The following is a 19,400-nucleotide window of genomic DNA, read 5'->3' on the forward strand; positions in this document are numbered from 1 at the left end:
CTTCAATATTTAAAAAGTGAAAATTAAATTGGTGATGAAGGTGCGTCAGGCTTAGGTTCTGGTTTAGCAAATTGCATTAATCTCTCAAATTTGACACTTAACCTTTAGTAAAAACAGTTTATTTGTTTTGGATTGTGATATTTTTAATTATAAAAACTAATTTAAAACAACAAAGCTCTTTTTTCTTTTTCTTTTTATTGTGCTTGCTTTTTTTATTCTTTATTTCTTTTTTAATTTAGCTCATCATTTTATTTTCAAATTTTGCCTTTATTATCAATTAATTAATCTTATTATTTCATATTTTTTCTTCATTTTTTCCTTCTAATTAACTATTTAATGATATATTTTTTCTTCAATATTTAAAAAGTGACAATTAAATTGGTAATGAAGGTGCATCAGGCTTATGTTCTGCTTTAGCAAATTGCATTAATCTCTCAAATTTGAGACTTGACCTTCGGTAAAAACAGTTTATTTGTTTTGGATTGTGATATTTTTAATTATAAAAACTAATTTAAAACAACAAAGCTCTTTTTTCTTTTTCTTTTTATTGTGCTTGCTTTTTTTGTTCTTTCTTTCTTTGTTAATTTAGCTCATCACTTTATTTTCAAATTTTGCCTTTATTATCAATTAATTAATCTTATTATTTCAAATTTTTTCTTTTTTTCCTTCTAATTAACTATTAATGATATATTCTTTCTTCAATATTTAAAAAGTTTCAATGAAATTGGTGATGAAGGTGCATCAGGCTTAGGTTCTGCTTTAGCAAATTGTATTAATCTCTCAAATTTGACACTTTACCTTAGGTAAAAACAGTTTGTTTGTTTTGGATTGTGATATTTTAAACAAAAAAATGAATATAAAACAAAAAAGCTCTTTGAATTTATTTGATAGGTTTATTTATTTAATTTTTTTATCTTTTTTATTCAACTAATATTATTTTATTTATTAATTTAAAGAATAATTTTTAATTTAAAAGTTTATTCTATTTTGATATTTATTAATAATTTACACAAATTTATTATAAAAGTTAAAACTCAATGAATGGATCATAAAAATTCAAAGTAATAAGCAAGTGTCGTAAATCAAAAAGATTAGTTGTCTTTAATTACTATTGATAAATAGCTGGTGAAAAAAGGATGAATAAATATTAAATGTTTGAATAATATTATATATTTTATTATATAATATTTTGAAAAAAATTTAAACCTAAAATATAAATATAAATAGATTTTATTATTGATTTTATATTTATAAATATCATTCATATTATTTTTGTAAGTAAATAAATTATTTATAAAAAATAAAAAATAAATGCTCTTAAGCAAACTCTCTGGTTTCTCCAAAAACGATCAAACAATTTGAAACTTTTAGTGTTTTTTTACATCTTATTAAATTATATAAATACAAAACTTTATATGACAGTTATATTTTAATCTTCAATATTATGTTTCAATCATATTTTTTATCCTTTTTTTATTTATCTTGATTAATTAGATGTCATGATTTAAATAAAACCTCAGGGAGAAATCAAGATTTACTTTTTATTTTAACTTTTTTGTTTATAATGTTTATTTTTGTTTTTTTTTCTCAAATTTTAAATTTATCTTATTATCATTTTTATCATTTTATATTTTTAAACATCATAAAATAATTGTTTATTAAATTATCATTTATTCATTCAGATAATACAAATTTAATTTTTTTATTCAATAATATTTAGAGTAAATTAATCAATTTAAAAGTTGTTAATGTTGAATTTGGCTTTAAAAAGCTTATTTCATATCAAGAATTTTTAAATTTTTTCTCTTAATCATAAAAGTCATAAAAGTTTTTAGATCTTTTAAAAAACTATAAATCTCCTGCTATAAAAAGAAGAATCTAAATTTTTTGCATCTATCCTATTAATTAGCCTATATAGTTGGAACATTTAAATATAAATAGTACAAAAAATCTAAAAAACAAATAAATAAATAAATTAAAAAATAAATTAAAAAATAAATAAATAAATAATAAAAGTAAGTAAATATTCCTTATAAAATAAAATAATATCAATCCTCATTAATAAAGTCTCTATTAAATTTACACCACAGAACAATTTTTGAGTCTAAAATTAGCTATTAATATTAAAAATTTTTAAGGTATTTAAAAAAATTTAAGACCAAATATAAAAATAACATGATACATAAACACTGTAAATTCTCATTAATTAAGGTATTCCCTAAGTATCTTTTTTGACCAAAAAAAAGTGCCACACACCATAATCGAAAAAAAAATAATTTAAGAAAAAAATGCCTTAATTAACGAGCTTTTAGAGTATTTATTTAATTAATTTTTTTATGAAATGTTAAAAATTTAATTTTATTTAAAAAAAATTTTAAACTTGATTTTAAAATAAAACATGTTAATAAATATATTTTAATTTTCTAAAATTGATCTAAAAAAAATAAATAAAAAACAATTTTATGTAAAAGCTGATCTAATTAATATTCATTTAATAGTGTTAAAGTAGAAATATGGGAGTTAAATTCATTAGCTAATAATTCTACCTATCTATTAAATTCCATCATAGACAAGAATTTCTCCAGTAAGTAATTAGCTAACATTGATATTTTAACCTAATCCTTATTATTATTATTCATCTTCTTCATTTTTAATGATGTCTTTATTGATAAATTAAATTGAATTTTATTTAATATCATAGACACTCAGCATTGTTTAGCTTTTATACATTTCTCCTTAATAAAAGCCTATGTAGAAAATTTTCAAAGAATTTTTGGCGTTCTTGAGGAAAAAGTATTATCTTTTCGTATCTTATTCATAACTGTTAGCAAATTCATATTTAGCTAAGCAATTTTTAATTATTTTTTTGATTTCGAATTTCTTTTTTTGGTTGAATTTTATTATTAAATTTGGCTTATTAGGTATTAAGACATTAAAGTTATCGTTCTTTACTTTAAGATATTAAGAGAATAGATTAATATCATAAAATTCTTCGAATCTGTGCATATTTACAAATTTAAAATCGAAATTTTTCATGTTTAATTAATAAAAAAAGACATATGAAGAGTTATGAACTTTCTTAAAAAACAATAAAGTAAACAGTCTTTTTTCTTCATTATAATGAGATAGTAAACCTTAAGTCTAATTAGCCAAATGGACTGTTTATTCTATTATTTTCTTTTAATTCAGGTCTAATATCCCAAAATATTTTACTTGTTCTTTTGCATAAATTATTGGCAAATATAACTCATTGTTATTTTTTCTGTCTAAAGTGAACTGAGAATAGCACTTAATCCCATTTTTTATTTCTTCAATTTAAGGATCATCTTCATACTCATTTTTTTCTTCTTGCTTATTTGGTAATTTATAAGAACAAATTTTATATACTTGATGAGCTTCAGTAATAAAAATTTGTTCAAATTTGCTTTGATTGAAGAAATATTCTTAGATATTATCTTGCAATCGAAGGTCATATGTAACTTCGTTTTGATTGGTATCAAAGAGCAATATTTTTGTTTGGTTTTGATAAGTGAAGAAATTCAAAGAGTCATCCTTAAGAACTTAATAATCAGATTTATTTAGTTTCTTGATTTAGTATTACAGCTATTTATTTGCCTGCTCTTTGAATGAATGAAAAGCAATGAAATTAGAAATAAAATAGTATGAGTTTTAATCTGTTTACATATAGGTTGGATATGTTAATTCATTCTTATACAATATTGGATGGAAGAAATTTTTAATATAAAAGTTTTATGAAAAGTAAATGCTGGACTGTTCGTTTCTTTGCTCAAGAGTTTAGTTAAAATTTTTCTCGCCTTTTTTCTTTGAAATCTATATCTAAAATTATGCAGAAGCATCTCTTCTCTTCCAGAATTAGTCAACTTATTTGTTTTAATATAACACAAAAATACCATTTTAGTGAGAAAAAATTCTTTAAGAAGCACTGAAATTGCATGATAAAAAATTTTATTTTTTTGGTATTTAGAATAAATTTTATTCTTTCCAATCTTATAAAAAATAGTGACGACCTACTGCATGGAATAAAAATGTCCAATTTGAAAATTCTTTTCTTTGTCTATCTTTAATTTAAATAGGAATAGGAAAAACTGAATAAATTGGTTTAATAAAATACTCCTTGCATATTATTTAAACTTTTGTGAATCTAATTATCTCTAAATTTTAAATGTTTATTTAATAAATTTTTTAATTGATTATTGCAAACAAAATTAAGAATTCTTTATCGTTGTTGTTGTATCCTGATAATTAATTTTTATCGCAGTTTTTAAAGTAGTATATAAACTCGCTTTATGTAATAGGCATCAATCTCAATAACAATTTGAATTATTCTTCAAATACTTTAAATATTACTTATTGTTTATTTAAATCTATTCTTATTAGTATTTGAGTGCCTAGAAAATAAATTATTCCAGGTTCACAATAATCTATTTCATTGTCAAAATAATTTGTTGCGCTGTTGGTGTGGTAAAAATAGTTTTTTTTTTCTTCGATATTATGTTTTTATTCGTATTCGAAAACTAATGTCAAATCAAAATTAAGTATTTTGATATTAATTTATTCATTTGATTGGATAGCAAGGATAAGATATTTGTCACCCACAATTCCAGCTTAAATTTCTAAGTGATTATCATTAAGCTTACAGACAACTTGATAATAAGGCAAGTTCTAATTATAATCAGCATAATTCTAAAGCTATATTTAGACAATTTTGTTGTTGCTATAATCTTGCTCAGTAACAACATACATGCACTGGAGTAGATCAACCATTTTATCTCCAATTTTTAACTCAAAAGAATTCTTCTCATAAAAGTGAGTTGGAAAAAATACTACTCTTCTGAAGTGAGTAAATTGTTGATTATTTTAAATCTACCTTTTCAAAGGAGCTGAATGTACTAATATATTGGTCTAGTTAGTCAGGTAGCTTTCTTCAGATAAATTTGGATTCTTTTTTAATTCAAATTATTTGCTATAAAGAAACTCAGAGTATTTTGTTTTTTAATCTAATCTCATTTTTTTTTTATAATTATTGATTATTTATTTATTTTTTAATTATTCAATTATAAAAAATATCGTCTAGCTTAAAAGTGGGAACAATATTTGAAATGTCAAATGAATAAATTAATAATTTATTAAATTCAAACAGTTTTTATTCAAACTTCTAATTTATTTTTTATTTAATATAAAAGAAAATCTTAAAAAAGTTAAGAAGCCTTAATAAAATAAATATTCTCAAAAAAAATAATCTTTCTCCTTTACAAAGGTTTTTTTAAATTAATTTATACTTAAATCCAGCGCATTTTTTACAAGCCCAGCCATTTAACCATTTGATAATTAAAGAATTTTAAATGATGAGAAAATAAAAACAATTAATTGATTAAAAATTATTCTGGAATTTCTCTATTAATCAAAAAAAATAAAAAAGGGAGTTTGGCCTTTTTTTATTTGATAGATCAAAAATAAAAATTCAGAGGTTAATTTGAAAAGGGAGGTTTGTTTCCCTTTCAAATTTTGCAAAAAATGAAAATTCTTTGATATTAATTACATTCACTTGAAGTTATAAATTGAAAGAATATTAATATTTTACAAAACTTGAAAAACTCAAACCTCCCTTTTCAATTTAACCTCTGAGTTTTTATTTTTGATTAAAGGAATAATTCCAGAATATTTTTTAATCAATTAAATATTTTTTCATTTTTTCTTCAGCATTTAATAGCTGGGCTTGTAAAAAATGTACAGGATTTAAGTACTTTAATAGAAGTAAAGAAAATATAGCTAAAAATCTTTCTACTTTTTAAAGAATTTAAAATTTGTGATAATATTTTTCAACTATTTAAAAAAAACATTTTCATTTTATATTTTTTAGGCCAAATCTATTTTTTAGAAACATATTTTAATTACTTACTTACATACTTGCTTACTTATTTATTTATTCATTCGTTGCTTGATTTTAAAAGGAATTTAACTTCAAATGTCTCAATTTTCATTTAATTAATATAAATTCATATCATATAAGATTTAATTAGGAGGAAGTAGCTGATAATTAATAAAAATTCTGAATTTAATGTTAAAGAGAGTATTTTAATTAAATGTTTGCTCAAGAGTAAATTTCTTTTTCCTAAAGTCGAGTCCTTTCTTCTATCTAAATTATTAAAAGCTATAAAAATAAAGAGAGAAATAAGCATGCAAAAAAAGAAAGAAACCTCTTAGCCTTTTTTTCACATCATAATAAGATTTTGAGAGTTTAATTCAACTTTTTGTGTGAGCTTAGTGTTTTGGTAAAATTGAAATTTATAATTAATTATCTGAAGAAATTAATTTGAAAAATGGACGAGATTTAAAAAAAAAAAAAAATTTATTTTACAGATTTTACTAATGAAGAAATGAGTTCTAAAGAAGTTTAAAATAATTTATAATTAGATCAACTTTCCTTTTTTGTGACAAAATCCTAATTTTCATAAAATCTACTTGTTAGATTATAAAATTATTGCTAATAAATGGAAAACTTAAAATTTATTTCGATTTATATTGGAACTAATATGTTTATAGGTGAAAGAGGAATATCTACGATTTTTTAAACCTTAAAAAACATGCAAAATCTACTAAATTTAAAGTTAAAAATAGATGAAGGAAATTAAATAGGATAAAACAGTTGTTAAGAGCTAATTTTAGGTCTTAATTCATTGCACCATTTGAAGTCTCTAAAGCTAAAATTAAATTTGTTTAAAAACATTAAGAAACCAGAATCAGATTTTATTGGAAAAAGTTTTTGTGAGCTAATTTAATTAGAAAGTTTATCTATAACTTTTTACAATTATAAAATAGGAGAGAGAAATACTTAAAAAGAATTAATAAATTCCATTAAAAATTTGGTAAAATTAAAATATCTTTAACTGAAAATCAAAGACAGCTCTTTAAAGGTGTTTGATTGTTATGATATTTTGAATTTTGGCCAATTTATTTTGCCTGATTTATAAGAATTTTCCTTTTCTTTAAAAAATAATAATTTGATGAAGCCTAAAACAGAAATTTTAAATCAATTCTTAGAAGTTTTAAATCTTAACTAAGAATTTATTGAGGATTAAATTGATGAAAGAATGTATATTATACTAGGTATATTTAAATAAATTAATTTTTTCAAATATGTATAAAGAATATCAATAGAATTTGACAATTATGTTTCATAGCATTTAATGCAAATAGCTTTAAGTTTAATCTAAGATTTATCACATTTGATATTTCCAAAACTAACAATAGCCTTTAATTCATTTGAATAATCTGATAACCTAACAAAAATGACTAATTAATTAACAAAATTGCAAGGAATTTAAGAATTGAATATAAAAATAACAAAAGAGATTTCTATCATTGATTTTTTTCTATTCTTAAAAGATTTAACAACATTAAAAAATTTATAAAAATTTTCTTTTGAAGCTTCTTATTTATCTGAGCTAATTGAAATAGATGAATCTGAAGATAATAATTTAATGTAATAAGATGAATAAGAAAATCCAAAATAAGAACTTCAGGATGAAATAGGAGAAGAATAAATAGCTAATTATGATAAAAATAATGAACTTATAATTCATGAACAAATAAACGAAAAAAATGACTCATAAAAATAACAAAATGAATAAAAAATAAACCAAATACTTGAAGATGAAATAATTAAATAATTCAATTAGAATGAAGAAAGTTAAGAGCTTCAAAATGATTTCAATGAAATAAAAATGAAAGAATAAAAGTTTTAAGAAGCAAAATAAGATTTTGATAGCAATTTAGCATAAAATAATTTATAAAATACAGAGAAAGATGAAATTAAAGAACATCAAAATGATAAATTTCATATTGAAGAGTTTTAAGAAATTAAAAAAGAAGGATTTTAAGAGTTTGAAGAATTCTTAATGAAATAGAACGAAATGAAATAAAAAACAGTAACAAATTAAGTTTAAGCATTCGAAAATGTTACTGTAAATAATAAAGAAAAAGAAGAAACTGTGAAAGAAGTAGATTAAGAATATCAAAATGATGTTATAAATTTAATTAAGAATGAAGAAAAATAAGAAAATAAATGTTTAACAGAAAAACAAATTTAAGAGGATAGATAAGAAGAATAAGTAATAAAAGAAAATAATAATTGTATTGACAATTCAACAACAATAACAACAAGAATATTTGAAGATGTAATAAATTTTTATTCTAGTTTAAAAGAAAGCAACTTTAAAATTGAATGCTATCAAATAGATGGAACGTATAAAGAGCTAAGGTTGAATTAGTTTTTTAGTTAAATAAAGTCTCTTAAAAATTTAAATATTTGTTATTATTATGATGATTATTATGAAGAAGTCGAATTAATTCAATTTAATTGTTTATCATTTTGTAATTTGAAATAACTCAAAATTAATTTTATTTCTTTAGATTAAGATTCTAAAATAATTTAGTTTTTAAATGCTATTAAGGTTCTTAAAGAACTTGAAAAATTATCACTAAAACTTAAAAGAGAAGATAAAATGAATTTAGAGTCAATTCTACTTTTGAAAGAAGTTTTCTTTAATTTTAAACAACTAAAATAGCTGAATTTGTGCTTTGGCCTTGAATTATCAGAAAATAATGTAGAGATAAAGCATTTCATAGAAAGTTTATAGCAGTTAAATCTTGATAAGTTGAAACTTTCTATTTCAGAATAAATTTTTGATGCAAATTCTGCTTAGTGTTTTATTAACGAAATAAGAAAACTCAATGTAAATAAAATATTTAAGCTATCTGTTTCTAAAGATAATCAATTTTTTTACAATGGAGCTGATAAATTCTTTTAAAACCTTTTAAATTGTTCATAAATCACTGAGCTAAGCTTAAAATTATTTAAAGGTAACACAAACAAAAATTAAGCTAGAGAGATTTTTTCTTAACTCTCCCATTTAAAATATGTTGAAAAACTTAATTTGCTATTTTATGATTTAGAAGTAAATGAAGAAGATGTTTAATTTATTCACAATTCACTTAAAATTTTGAAATAAATAGAGGAACTTAGCATCTAAATTAAATCGTTTTTGATTCTTTATCTTATAAATTTGCACTAAGACTTACCATTCTTGCGCTAAATAAGGAGTAAATATTTTAAAATCATATTCGTAAGAAACGGCTAAAACAGGTCAAAATTTTCAAATTCTTAAGCTGAGTAGCAGTAAATTGTTGCTTTTAATTAAGGATAAATATTACTACAAAAAAATTTTGAATTAATGAAAGCAAAAATTAATTTTAAAACTCTACTTATGACAAATTAAATTGATAGCAAATGGGCTATAGAAAACATTATAATTCCTAAATAAATTGAAATAAAATTAGCTTCTTTATAAAAATAAAGTTCATAATAAACAGTGGAGGTGTTGAAGAACTTTGCTTATCATAAAAATCTTAGATATATTAAATTCAAATTCCCAGAATATAAATATGCTAAGCTTTATAATAAAAGTTCAATAAAAAATATATTTTATAAAATTAAGTATTTAGTGGTTTTCAAGCAAATTTGAGTATCTATACAACTCAAAGCTAGAATATTTATTTTAGTTGTTTTATAAAGTCTATAAATAAAAGTTTATTAACCTAAATTTAATTTATTTTTTTTATCAATTAGTTTTTAAAATCTTATTTAAAAGTCAAGAAATTTTAGAAAATATTTATTTATTGATGATGTATTTCTTCATGATTTAAAAATAATATTAATTAATTAATTACTGAGAAGATTAGAATAAAAATTATTTGAAATATCACAAATCATGATATAATAGTCCGTGATATTTCAAATGTAGGAACAGGTATATATAAAAAATGGAAATTTTATATAAATGAGATAATATTGAAGAAGATAAAAATATCAATTAGAAAATATTTATTTATTTTAAAAATCAAAATATTGAGATAATATTTTTGTTAAATTTTGGAGGTATTTTAAATTTGGAGTAGTTTTTATTAATCCAATTATTCTCCTTTCAATTATATCATTTATGAGCTTATAGAAGACACAAACACTTGAATAAATATTTTTAATTGAATGATTATAACAGAGTGGCAGTAAATGAATATATGCTTGTATGGCAACTAAAATAAGTAAAATAAGTAAATTAAATTAAATTTATTGCTATTTAGTTTAAATACATTTTGCCAAATTTTTTAATTAATAATCGCAAAAATACTTATCAAATCTAAGACTAAAATGTTTGAAATAAGTATAAAAGATATTTGATAAGATAAGCAAGTGAAATATATAAAATCAATGAGAATCATTAACTTAATTTATTTTAAAGAAGAATGGCTAATTAAAGGAATTTGATAAAGGTTTAGTTAGTTCTAGTTAATCTCTTGTGCGTCTTTTATATTTTAAGTACATTTTTTACCATCATTTGATCATTTAATTAACAATATACATATTTTTATACCATTTCATTCAATCATTAATAAATATTTACATTAGATTATAAAATAATACAGCATTAATTAAAAGCAGACAAGCAAATAAAATAAATAGATAAATAAATAAAAAGATAGTAAACAAAAAACAATTAAAGTAACTAACTAAGCTTTTTCAATTAATCTGCATTTCTAACAGGAGTCGTTTCTAATGAAAATTTTAATTTTTATTTTTTGTTTGATAGAGTTAATAAAAAGTAGAATTTTAGATATTATTACAAAAATTTAATCATTTTTAATGATATCATCATAGGTTTTTTACAGAATTATGCAATAGATGATCATGATTTATAATCATAGGCAAATCGATCTTACTTATATTTTGAGGTAGACCTTTAGGCTTTTCAAAATATGGGAACGCATACAAATTTTCATAGCTTCATCACTTTGCAGTTCTAAAATCCTGTAGAAGAGAAGCATTTTTTAATGTAAATTATTTATTTGTTTCATTCGATTTGTCTTAAAATAAAAATTTTGTACAAGTAGAAATAAAAACAATAAGATGATATCATTATTGACTTCGAATGGATCAATTTTAGAAGAATACGCAAATTTGAGTGAGCTTTCTAGAAAAGAAGTTGAATTACTCACAGTATTGATAAAGGATAATGCTAAATTGATTTTAAGAGTTGAATATCCCTTTTATGGATTGTCATTTGAACAGATTTAATACTATTTTTCTACTGTTTATGCAAGGATGTATCTCTTTCTATTTATTTACTCATTACTGATAATTAATTTATGATATAGACTTTTATTTTTTTGAAGTGTTTTTAATTACTTTTATTTGTGTGATTAATAGTGAAAGGATCTAAGAGTAGTTCTAGATCAAAAGAACTAGATTAATGTCTTTATCCTGTCCTTAGGGATAGTTTGATAATGATGGGGTTTGCTAACCTTGTTCTAGCTGCAATTTTTGTAACTCGTTAGAAAATTACAATAATTAGAGGGATTGTTTTCTATGTTTATCTAAGCCGCCATACAGCTTAACTTAGAGATTGGATGGATCATGCTAAAAAAATTGTCCACCTGGACTTACTTATAATGTCTGGAGTCTAGCATGTACAAATGGTTGTGACACATCACAATGCGTTTGTAATAATTCAAAATGCGATTCTTGCTTGAATAGTTCTTATACAATTTATCCTGATTACAATACTTGTTATTTGTGCTTGAATAATTCTACTTAGATAGGGAATTTATGCTTAAAATGCAATTTGAATTAATTTGTTGATCTTCCCAATAAAAAATGCACTAACTGCGATAAATATGGTCCTTGTGAGAAATGCGATCAAAATAGATGCTTATAATGCTACTCTTCAGCATGCTACAATGGATTTGATAGAATATAATGTATAATTGTTTCATTTGATATGTTTAAAGTTGGAGACATTTGCTTTAATAAGCAGTCATCTTGCAAGACATACTCATAGAAATCTTTAAAAGAAGATAAGAAGCAAATTATTTGTGACGAATGTGTTGATCCAAGTTATGTTAAATATGATGATGGTTCATGCTAAAGCTAATGCTCTTTGAAACATGAAATTTTTGATGGTGTTTGCTCGCCTTGTTCTAATAACTGTCTTAAATGCCCAAATCTAAATGAATGCACATAATGCGAAAAAAATAAGTTTATTTTTAACAATTCTTCTTGTGTTTCTGAAACAGAATGCAAAAAAAATCCAGAATATTATGTAAATACTGTATCAAAAACATGTGAAAAGTGCTAAACTGACAATGGTTTCTTTTTCTCTGGAGGTAAGTGCTAGAAATGCCACTCCTCATGCAAATAATGCTCAGGAAATTTATACAATTAATGTTCTTCATGTTATGATGGGTCTGTTTTGTTGAGTGACAACACTTGTTTTACATGTATGGTTAATGATGGATACTACTTAGACAAGTCCAATAACTGCAATCAATGCCATTATTCTTGCAAGACTTGCAATGGAGGCTTGGACTCAGATTGTTTAACTTGTAAAGGAAATTTTGTTTTAGATTCTTTGTCTAAAAAATGTATTTGCAAGATTAATAACTGCATAACATGTTCTTCAGATGGTTCCATATGCGAGAAATGTATCGAAGGATATGCTGGAGCTGATTGTTTAGAATGCAACAAGGTAACTTTAGGCAAATACATTGAAAATAATACTTGCAAAGATTGCAATAGTTCATGCAAGACATGTGTAGGACCACTTGCAACAGATTGTATTGAATGCAAAAGAGAGGCATATAAGGTAGATCCATCAAGTAAATTATGCTAATGTGCAATAAATAACTGCTAATAATGTAATACAGAAGGTACTGAATGCTTGAAATGTATTGGAGGATATGCTAAAAAAGAAGGTCAATGCATTTTTTGTGATGAATAAAATGGGTTTTTTATTGATTTGAATAATATATGCTAAAAATGTCATTCGAGTTGTCTTAAATGCAATGGACCTAATGAAAATAACTGTTTATAATGCAAAAATAGTGGATTTAAATTAGATTTAGCAACTAGTAAATGTATTTGTACAATAGAAAATTGTGTTTAATGTTCTGAAGATGGCCAATCTTGCTAGAAATGTATTGATAATTATACATATGTGAATAAGGTATGTACCCTATGTGACTTAAACAATGGTTATTATCTTGAAAGTGGTATTTGTAAAAAATGTGACGAGTCTTGCGGTAGTTGCTTAGGGCCTACAAAATATGATTGCAAAACATGTGTGTAGAAAGACTTTAAATATGATCCAAAATAAAAATTATGTGTTATTGAAAACTGCAAAACCTTATCTGGTATGAATTGCGTTGATTGTTAAGATGGGTTTGTGTTGAATAAGAACTAATGCATTTTTTGTGACACTTCAAACTAAAAGTACATTTAAAATAATAGCTGCTTATAATGTCATGAAAGCTGTAAAACATGTCATGGTCCTTCTGAGAGAGACTGTGATGTTTGCTAGATCGCATTATTTGAAAAAGACAAAAATAATAACAACATATGTTCTTGTGCAATAAAAAATTGTAAATCTTGTAGTAGTGATGGAAGTAAATGCTTAGAGTGTCTTGATAATTATGTAAATAAGAATGATTCATGTTAGTTTTGTGATGAGCAAAATGGTTATCACTTTAATAAAATTTCAAATAAATGTAATAAATGTCATGAAAGTTGTAAAACTTGTTATGGCCCATCAGATGCAGAATGCAAAGAATGCATCAAACAGTTTTATAAGCCAAATAAAAATAATAAATACTTGTGTTAGTGTGTATTAGAAAATTGCGAAAAATGCAATGAAGATGGAAGTAAGTGCTTGAAATGTGAAGATAAATACTTTATCGATAAAGGAATCTGCCAATATTGCGATATTAATTCATTTAATTATGATAAAATAAATTAAAAATGCTATAAATGCCACTCTTCCTGCTTAACTTGCAATGGACCAACAGAAAAAGATTGTACAAAATGCATAAATTCTAATTTTATTCATGACCCTTCTAACTCTAACATTTGTAAATGCAAAATATAAAACTGTTAAAATTGTTCTTAAGATGGAAGCCAATGCTTGTAGTGTGCTGATAATTTTAGTCCAAACTAGCAGAAAACTTAATGTGATTACTGTGAAACTAAAAATTAATTTTTCATTGAAAAATCTACAAATTCTTGTTTAAGTTGTCATGAAGACTGCAAGACATGTGTTGGCTAGCAAAAAAATGAATGCACAAATTGCATGCACAAAGGATAGACATTAAATGAAAAAAATATCTGTTCTTGTCCATAAAGTGAGTGTTTATTCTGTCAAATTGATACAAACACTTAAAAAAACAAATGCAGATGCGAAAAATGTTATTGTAAAGTTGAAAACTGTGAAAAATGTAGCTAATAAGATGAAAATACTTGTGAAAAATGCAAAGATGATTTTATTTTGATGGAAAAAGGATAAAAATGTTAACAGCTAACTCAATGCAAAGTAGAAAACTGCTTAGAATGCTCACTTAACTCAGAAAATTCATGTGAAAGATGCAAATAAAATTATCAATTAAATAAAATCAATAAATGTGTTGAAATAGTAAAAGAAGAATCATATTAATTTAATTCAAAAATTCAAGTAACTAATGATGGATATAAAATAACATTATAATTTTAACAACCACTTTAATTCAAAGATGATAATTTGAAAAATATTTTCTCTATCGAAATAACTCAAATAAGTAGCTCTGATTATTAGTATGAAATACAAAAGATATCTGAATAGCAAATTAAAATTAACATTTCGTTAAATATTGCATGCAAAGAAGAAACGATGCATTTGAAAATAAAAGACGAAAAATTTATTTAATTGAATCATCTCTCTAAAACAGAAGATTCTTTGCTATTAGACAATTATGTAAAGCTAACAGAAGATCAAAAGTAATAACAAAAAGAAATTCAAACAGCAAGCTAAAGTATTACCTCTACAGTTGTGGGAACAATTATACCTTTGGCACTTCTTGGTAACTTTTATATTGTTTTTAGCATGCTCGATATTACAGGATTGATCTATTATCTCCTTTATCTAGACATAAGATATCCTTTTAACGTGACCAGCTTTTGCAATTTATTTTAAAATTTCTAATTTGCTTTCGTCCCAAACATGCTCTTACAGTTCCTAGACCCAAATTACACTCAATGGGCTCCAAAGAAATTCATAGAAAATTAATCAGATGGCTATTTTCTTCATGGAGCAGGACAAAGTTTTACAATCATAAGTAAATTATCTCTTTAAATACTCTATATTCTCATTAATATATTTTAATAAAATTTTATTTTTTATGAGTTTTTTTATTTTAATTTTAGTTTTTTTTAATTTTTTAATATTTTTATTAGATTTTAATAATGAGATTTTATAGTATTAAATTTATTTAAACAAATTTCAATTAAAATAATAATTAATTTTGATTAATATTAAAATATTAGCAATTATAATGTCTATATACTTTGGTCTAAAAATACTTCAACTTGTACCTATTAAAGCTTTTTAGTAATATATTAACCAAAAAGTAAAAGGAGGATGGGAATACAGTGGATTTCTAGATTTAATTTGGACAGTTTATCTCTACGTCTTAGTCTCTTCGCTGTTGCAAGTTTTCACTTTTGAAATTTATGATAATTCTTCGTATATTAACTACATTCTATTTGTAATATGCTTTATAGCTGTTTTTGGTATCCCTATAAAATTTACATAAATATTGTACAAATCTAAAAACACAAAAGACGATGAATTTCTAAATTAAAGACTCAGTTCTCTTGTGGCAGGTTTGAAGCTTTTTAATTAAGATGAGAATACAAACGAAGAATGCCAAAATTTAGATAATCAAAACTAAAATGAAGATGATGAATTCGTTGAAGATAAATAAAACAAAGAAAATAAATTAGCAGAAGGCTAAACAGTTAATAATAGAGTTGAAATTAAGGTAATATCGCCTAAATAATAAAGTAGACAATAAGATTTAAGTTTTTAATAAATCTAAAATGTAAACATGCAATAAATTACATAAGATTTAAACATACTTTAAATCTAAGACTCAAACATGCCTTAAAGTATGAATTTGAAAGATTAGTAAAGTCAAATTGAGAATTGTATTGAATAATAAGCAGTAGCTGATGGATTTGACAACTAATTTAATTAGAATTCAGCAAAATTCATTGATCAACCTAAATAAATTTCAAATATCTTTGGATCTTAAAGAATGTCTTTAGCAAATCTTTTGGAAAAAAAATCAACAAGGGAACTTATGCAAATGAAATATAGCAAGTACACAAACATGGTTTTGTATTACAGAAAGATAATTTTTTCATGTATAATTGTTTACCTTCATGATTATACCTATGTCTAAATAGCATTGCTCTCAGTTTTAACTTTGTCTGTAGCAATTTTCTATTTGTATATAATGCCTTAAGTTAGTTATTTTGATAACCTCAAAAACGGATTAAGTGAATTAGTTTTAATTATCATCATTTTTTCAGCCAGCCTTTTAAAGAACGACCCCAAAGACCAATCAGAAGAAGACAGAATTAAGATAGGATGGATCTTTGTATCTTGCACATCCCTCATAATTACAGTTTAAGCCTTAGATTTGATATTTGAGCTTTGTAGAAATCTTCTGCAAAGCATCTTGTCTATTTTCAGAAAAAAGGTACCAAAAACAGTGCCAATTGTTGAAGAGAAAAAAGTGAAAAAAAGAAGACCAAGTTGCAAATCAAATCAAAAGTTTGCTCTTTAGGCAAATAATATCTAATTGTAAAGCAATAAATTTATTAGCTCGTAATTTAGCTTAAAGAGCATCGACCAGATAAGTAAACAAGAAGAATAAAACCCTTAAATGTTTGGAGAGTCTCCTTGCCGTACTAGAATATTAGATGATTTTGAGTCATCAAGCCCAGTGAAATCTTAAAGAAAAAGAAGAACTCTTAAACTGCAAACCTAATTAAAACAGGTTTCAATCATTCCAATAAACGTGTAAAGCAGCAACTTAAACGCAAATATACAGTCTTATGATTAAGAAATACAGTTATTTGACTAAACAAACAATATTTAACCAGCATCTGCCTCAAGATCTTTCATTTAAGATATAACTTCTAGACAATTTACAAAAAGATGAAAAAACATTTTTTTATAAAATAATTTACCTAAATTAGTACAAATAAAAATACTTGTATTCAAATATTTATTAACAACTTACATATTTAATCATTTTAAAAATAATTTTATTTATTTATTCATTTATTATATTATTTATTTATTTGTGAGTAGAGTGGAGTTAGTTTAAAATAATTGAAAAAATAATGTATCATATAGGGAGAGAGGGGATTTTAAAAATATTTTATTTTATTTTACAAACTATCAATTGTTAACTACTAGGTTTTTTTCAAATATGGCTAAATAAATAACTGGTCATCTCTAATTCCTACTATATATATTTTTAAGTATATGTTTTAAATAAAAATATTAATTTTAAATAGTGAATGTTAAATTAATTTTCTGTATATCTCTTCATAAAACCAAATATATAAATTAATATTTGACAATTAATTATTATATTTATTTGTTCTTTTTAACCATTTATTATTTATTTATTTATTAATTAATTAAATTTCATAAATTGCTTTTCAATATTTTTGAAAAAAAAATAAATGATATAATAGATTAAAGAATATTTTAATTTGGAAGAAGTAATTATTAATTTTTTTACTAATATCCTTTAAATTTATATAAATTAATAAAAAAAGTTTAAAAGCTCTTCACTTTTATCTCATTAGGTTCTCCATATTGATCTTTAGTATATTTAATTAAAAAATATTATTTTTATTATAATTAATATTTTTGTATATTTAATTTTCAATTTATTTAAATAAATAATTTTTATTATACAAATTATCATCATTATTTATTGATGATAAAACTAAAATTTTTTATATTTTAACTTAATTTTCATTTAAATTTTTAATTATTTATTTATTATTAATTTTTTATTATTTGATATATTTTCTTCATTTTTTGCTATTAAAACTTACACTTAATAAAAGCTATTAATTTGTTTTAAATTGTAATATTTTTAATTATAAAAGTTAATTTAAAACATTAAAGTTCTTTTAATTTATTTGATTTGTTTTCCTTTTACTTTTTTTTATGGTTTCTTATTTTTTCATTCTTTGTTAATTTTATTAATTTTTAATTAATTTTATTATTTCATTTTTTTCTTTATTTTTTCCTCCTAATTAACAAAAGTGAAATACCTATTTAATTTATATCTTTCTTCATTTTTTCCTTCTAATTAACTATTTAATGATATATTTTTTCTTCAATATTTAAAAAGTGGAAATTAAATTGGTGATGAAGGTGCATCAGGCTTAAGTTCTGCTTTAGCAAATTGCATTAATCTATCAAATTTGACACTTAACCTTAAGTAAAAATAGTTTATTTGTTTTGGATTGTGATATTTTTAATTATAAAAACTAATTAAAAACAATAAAGCTCTTTTTTCTTTTTCTTTTTATTGTGCTTGCTTTTTTTTGTTCTTTCTTTGTTAATTTAGCTCATCATTTTATTTTCAACTTTTGCTTTTATTATTTATTTCTTATTATTTCATATTTTTTCTTCATTTTTTCCTTCTAATTAACTATTTAATGATATATTTTTTCTTCAATATTTAAAAAGTGTAAATTAAATTGGTGTTCAAGGTGCATCAGGCTTAGGTTCTGCTTTAGCAAATTGCATTAATCTCTCAAATTTGACACTTAACCTTTGGTAAAAATAGTTTATTTGTTTTGGATTGTGATATTTTTAATTATAAAAACTAATTAAAAACAATAAAGCTCTTTTTTCTCTTTCTTTTTATTGTGCTTGCTTTTTTTTGTTCTTTCTTTGTTAATTTAGCTCATCATTTTATTTTAAACTTTTGCCTTTATTATTTATTTCTTATTATTTCATATTTTTTCTTCATTTTTTCCTTCTAATTAATTATTTAATGATATATTTTTTCTTCAATATTTAAAAAGGTCTAATTAAATTGGTGATGAAGGTGCATCAGGCTTAGGTTCTGCTTTAGCAAATTGCATTAATCTCTCAAATTTGACACTTGACCTTTGGTAAAAATAGTTTATTTGTTTTGGATTGTGATATTTTTAATTATAAAAACTAATTAAAAACAATAAAGCTCTTTTTTCTTTTTCTTTTTATTGTGCTTGCTTTTTTTTGTTCTTTCTTTGTTAATTTAGCTCATCATTTTATTTTCAACTTTTGCTTTTATTATTTATTTCTTATTATTTCATATTTTTTCTTCATTTTTTCCTTCTAATTAACTATTTAATGATATATTTTTTCTTCAATATTTAAAAAGTGTAAATTAAATTGGTGTTCAAGGTGCATCAGGCTTAGGTTCTGCTTTAGCAA

General features: G+C 22.7%; 4 protein-coding genes across 4 annotated transcripts in view; 3 read left to right on the forward strand and 1 right to left on the reverse strand. All coding sequences in view use genetic code 6, as the record gives it.

Annotated features, from left to right (window-relative positions):
* Positions 1 to 1,115, forward strand: part of TTHERM_001363590 (hypothetical protein) — a gene marked incomplete at both ends in the record, with an annotated part of 3,522 nt that extends 2,407 nt beyond the window's left edge. The window contains 4 exons of the mRNA XM_012800444.1: positions 18 to 107; positions 368 to 457; positions 714 to 803; positions 1,028 to 1,115. Coding sequence (XP_012655898.1) covers positions 18 to 107; positions 368 to 457; positions 714 to 803; positions 1,028 to 1,115 — 358 coding nt within the window. The remainder of the gene's footprint in view (positions 1 to 17; positions 108 to 367; positions 458 to 713; positions 804 to 1,027) is intronic.
* A 1,411-nt stretch (positions 1,116 to 2,526) lies between these two features.
* On the reverse strand, positions 2,527 to 5,028 carry TTHERM_01364600 (hypothetical protein; the record flags this gene model as incomplete). The annotated part of the gene is made up of 1 exon (XM_001025491.2): positions 2,527 to 5,028. One exon carries the CDS (start codon positions 5,026 to 5,028, stop codon positions 2,527 to 2,529), a length of 2,502 nt encoding a protein of 833 aa, XP_001025491.2.
* A 1,015-nt stretch (positions 5,029 to 6,043) lies between these two features.
* On the forward strand, positions 6,044 to 8,286 carry TTHERM_01364610 (hypothetical protein; the record flags this gene model as incomplete). Its single annotated transcript, XM_001025492.2, has 3 exons — positions 6,044 to 7,114; positions 7,169 to 8,198; positions 8,260 to 8,286. Exons 1-3 carry the CDS (start codon positions 6,342 to 6,344, stop codon positions 8,284 to 8,286), a joined length of 1,830 nt encoding a protein of 609 aa, XP_001025492.2. The 5' UTR covers positions 6,044 to 6,341.
* A 3,041-nt stretch (positions 8,287 to 11,327) lies between these two features.
* TTHERM_01364620 (hypothetical protein) lies at positions 11,328 to 17,109 on the forward strand (the record flags this gene model as incomplete). Its single annotated transcript, XM_001025493.2, has 2 exons — positions 11,328 to 15,216; positions 15,425 to 17,109. The coding sequence occupies 2 exons, from the start codon at positions 11,328 to 11,330 to the stop codon at positions 17,107 to 17,109; spliced, it is 5,574 nt and encodes a 1,857-aa protein (XP_001025493.2).
* Between the last annotated feature and the right edge of the window lie 2,291 nt (positions 17,110 to 19,400).

Source organism: Tetrahymena thermophila, assembly GCF_000189635.1.
Source record: "Tetrahymena thermophila SB210 genomic scaffold scf_8254216, whole genome shotgun sequence".
Classification (NCBI taxonomy): domain Eukaryota; phylum Ciliophora; class Oligohymenophorea; order Hymenostomatida; family Tetrahymenidae; genus Tetrahymena; species Tetrahymena thermophila.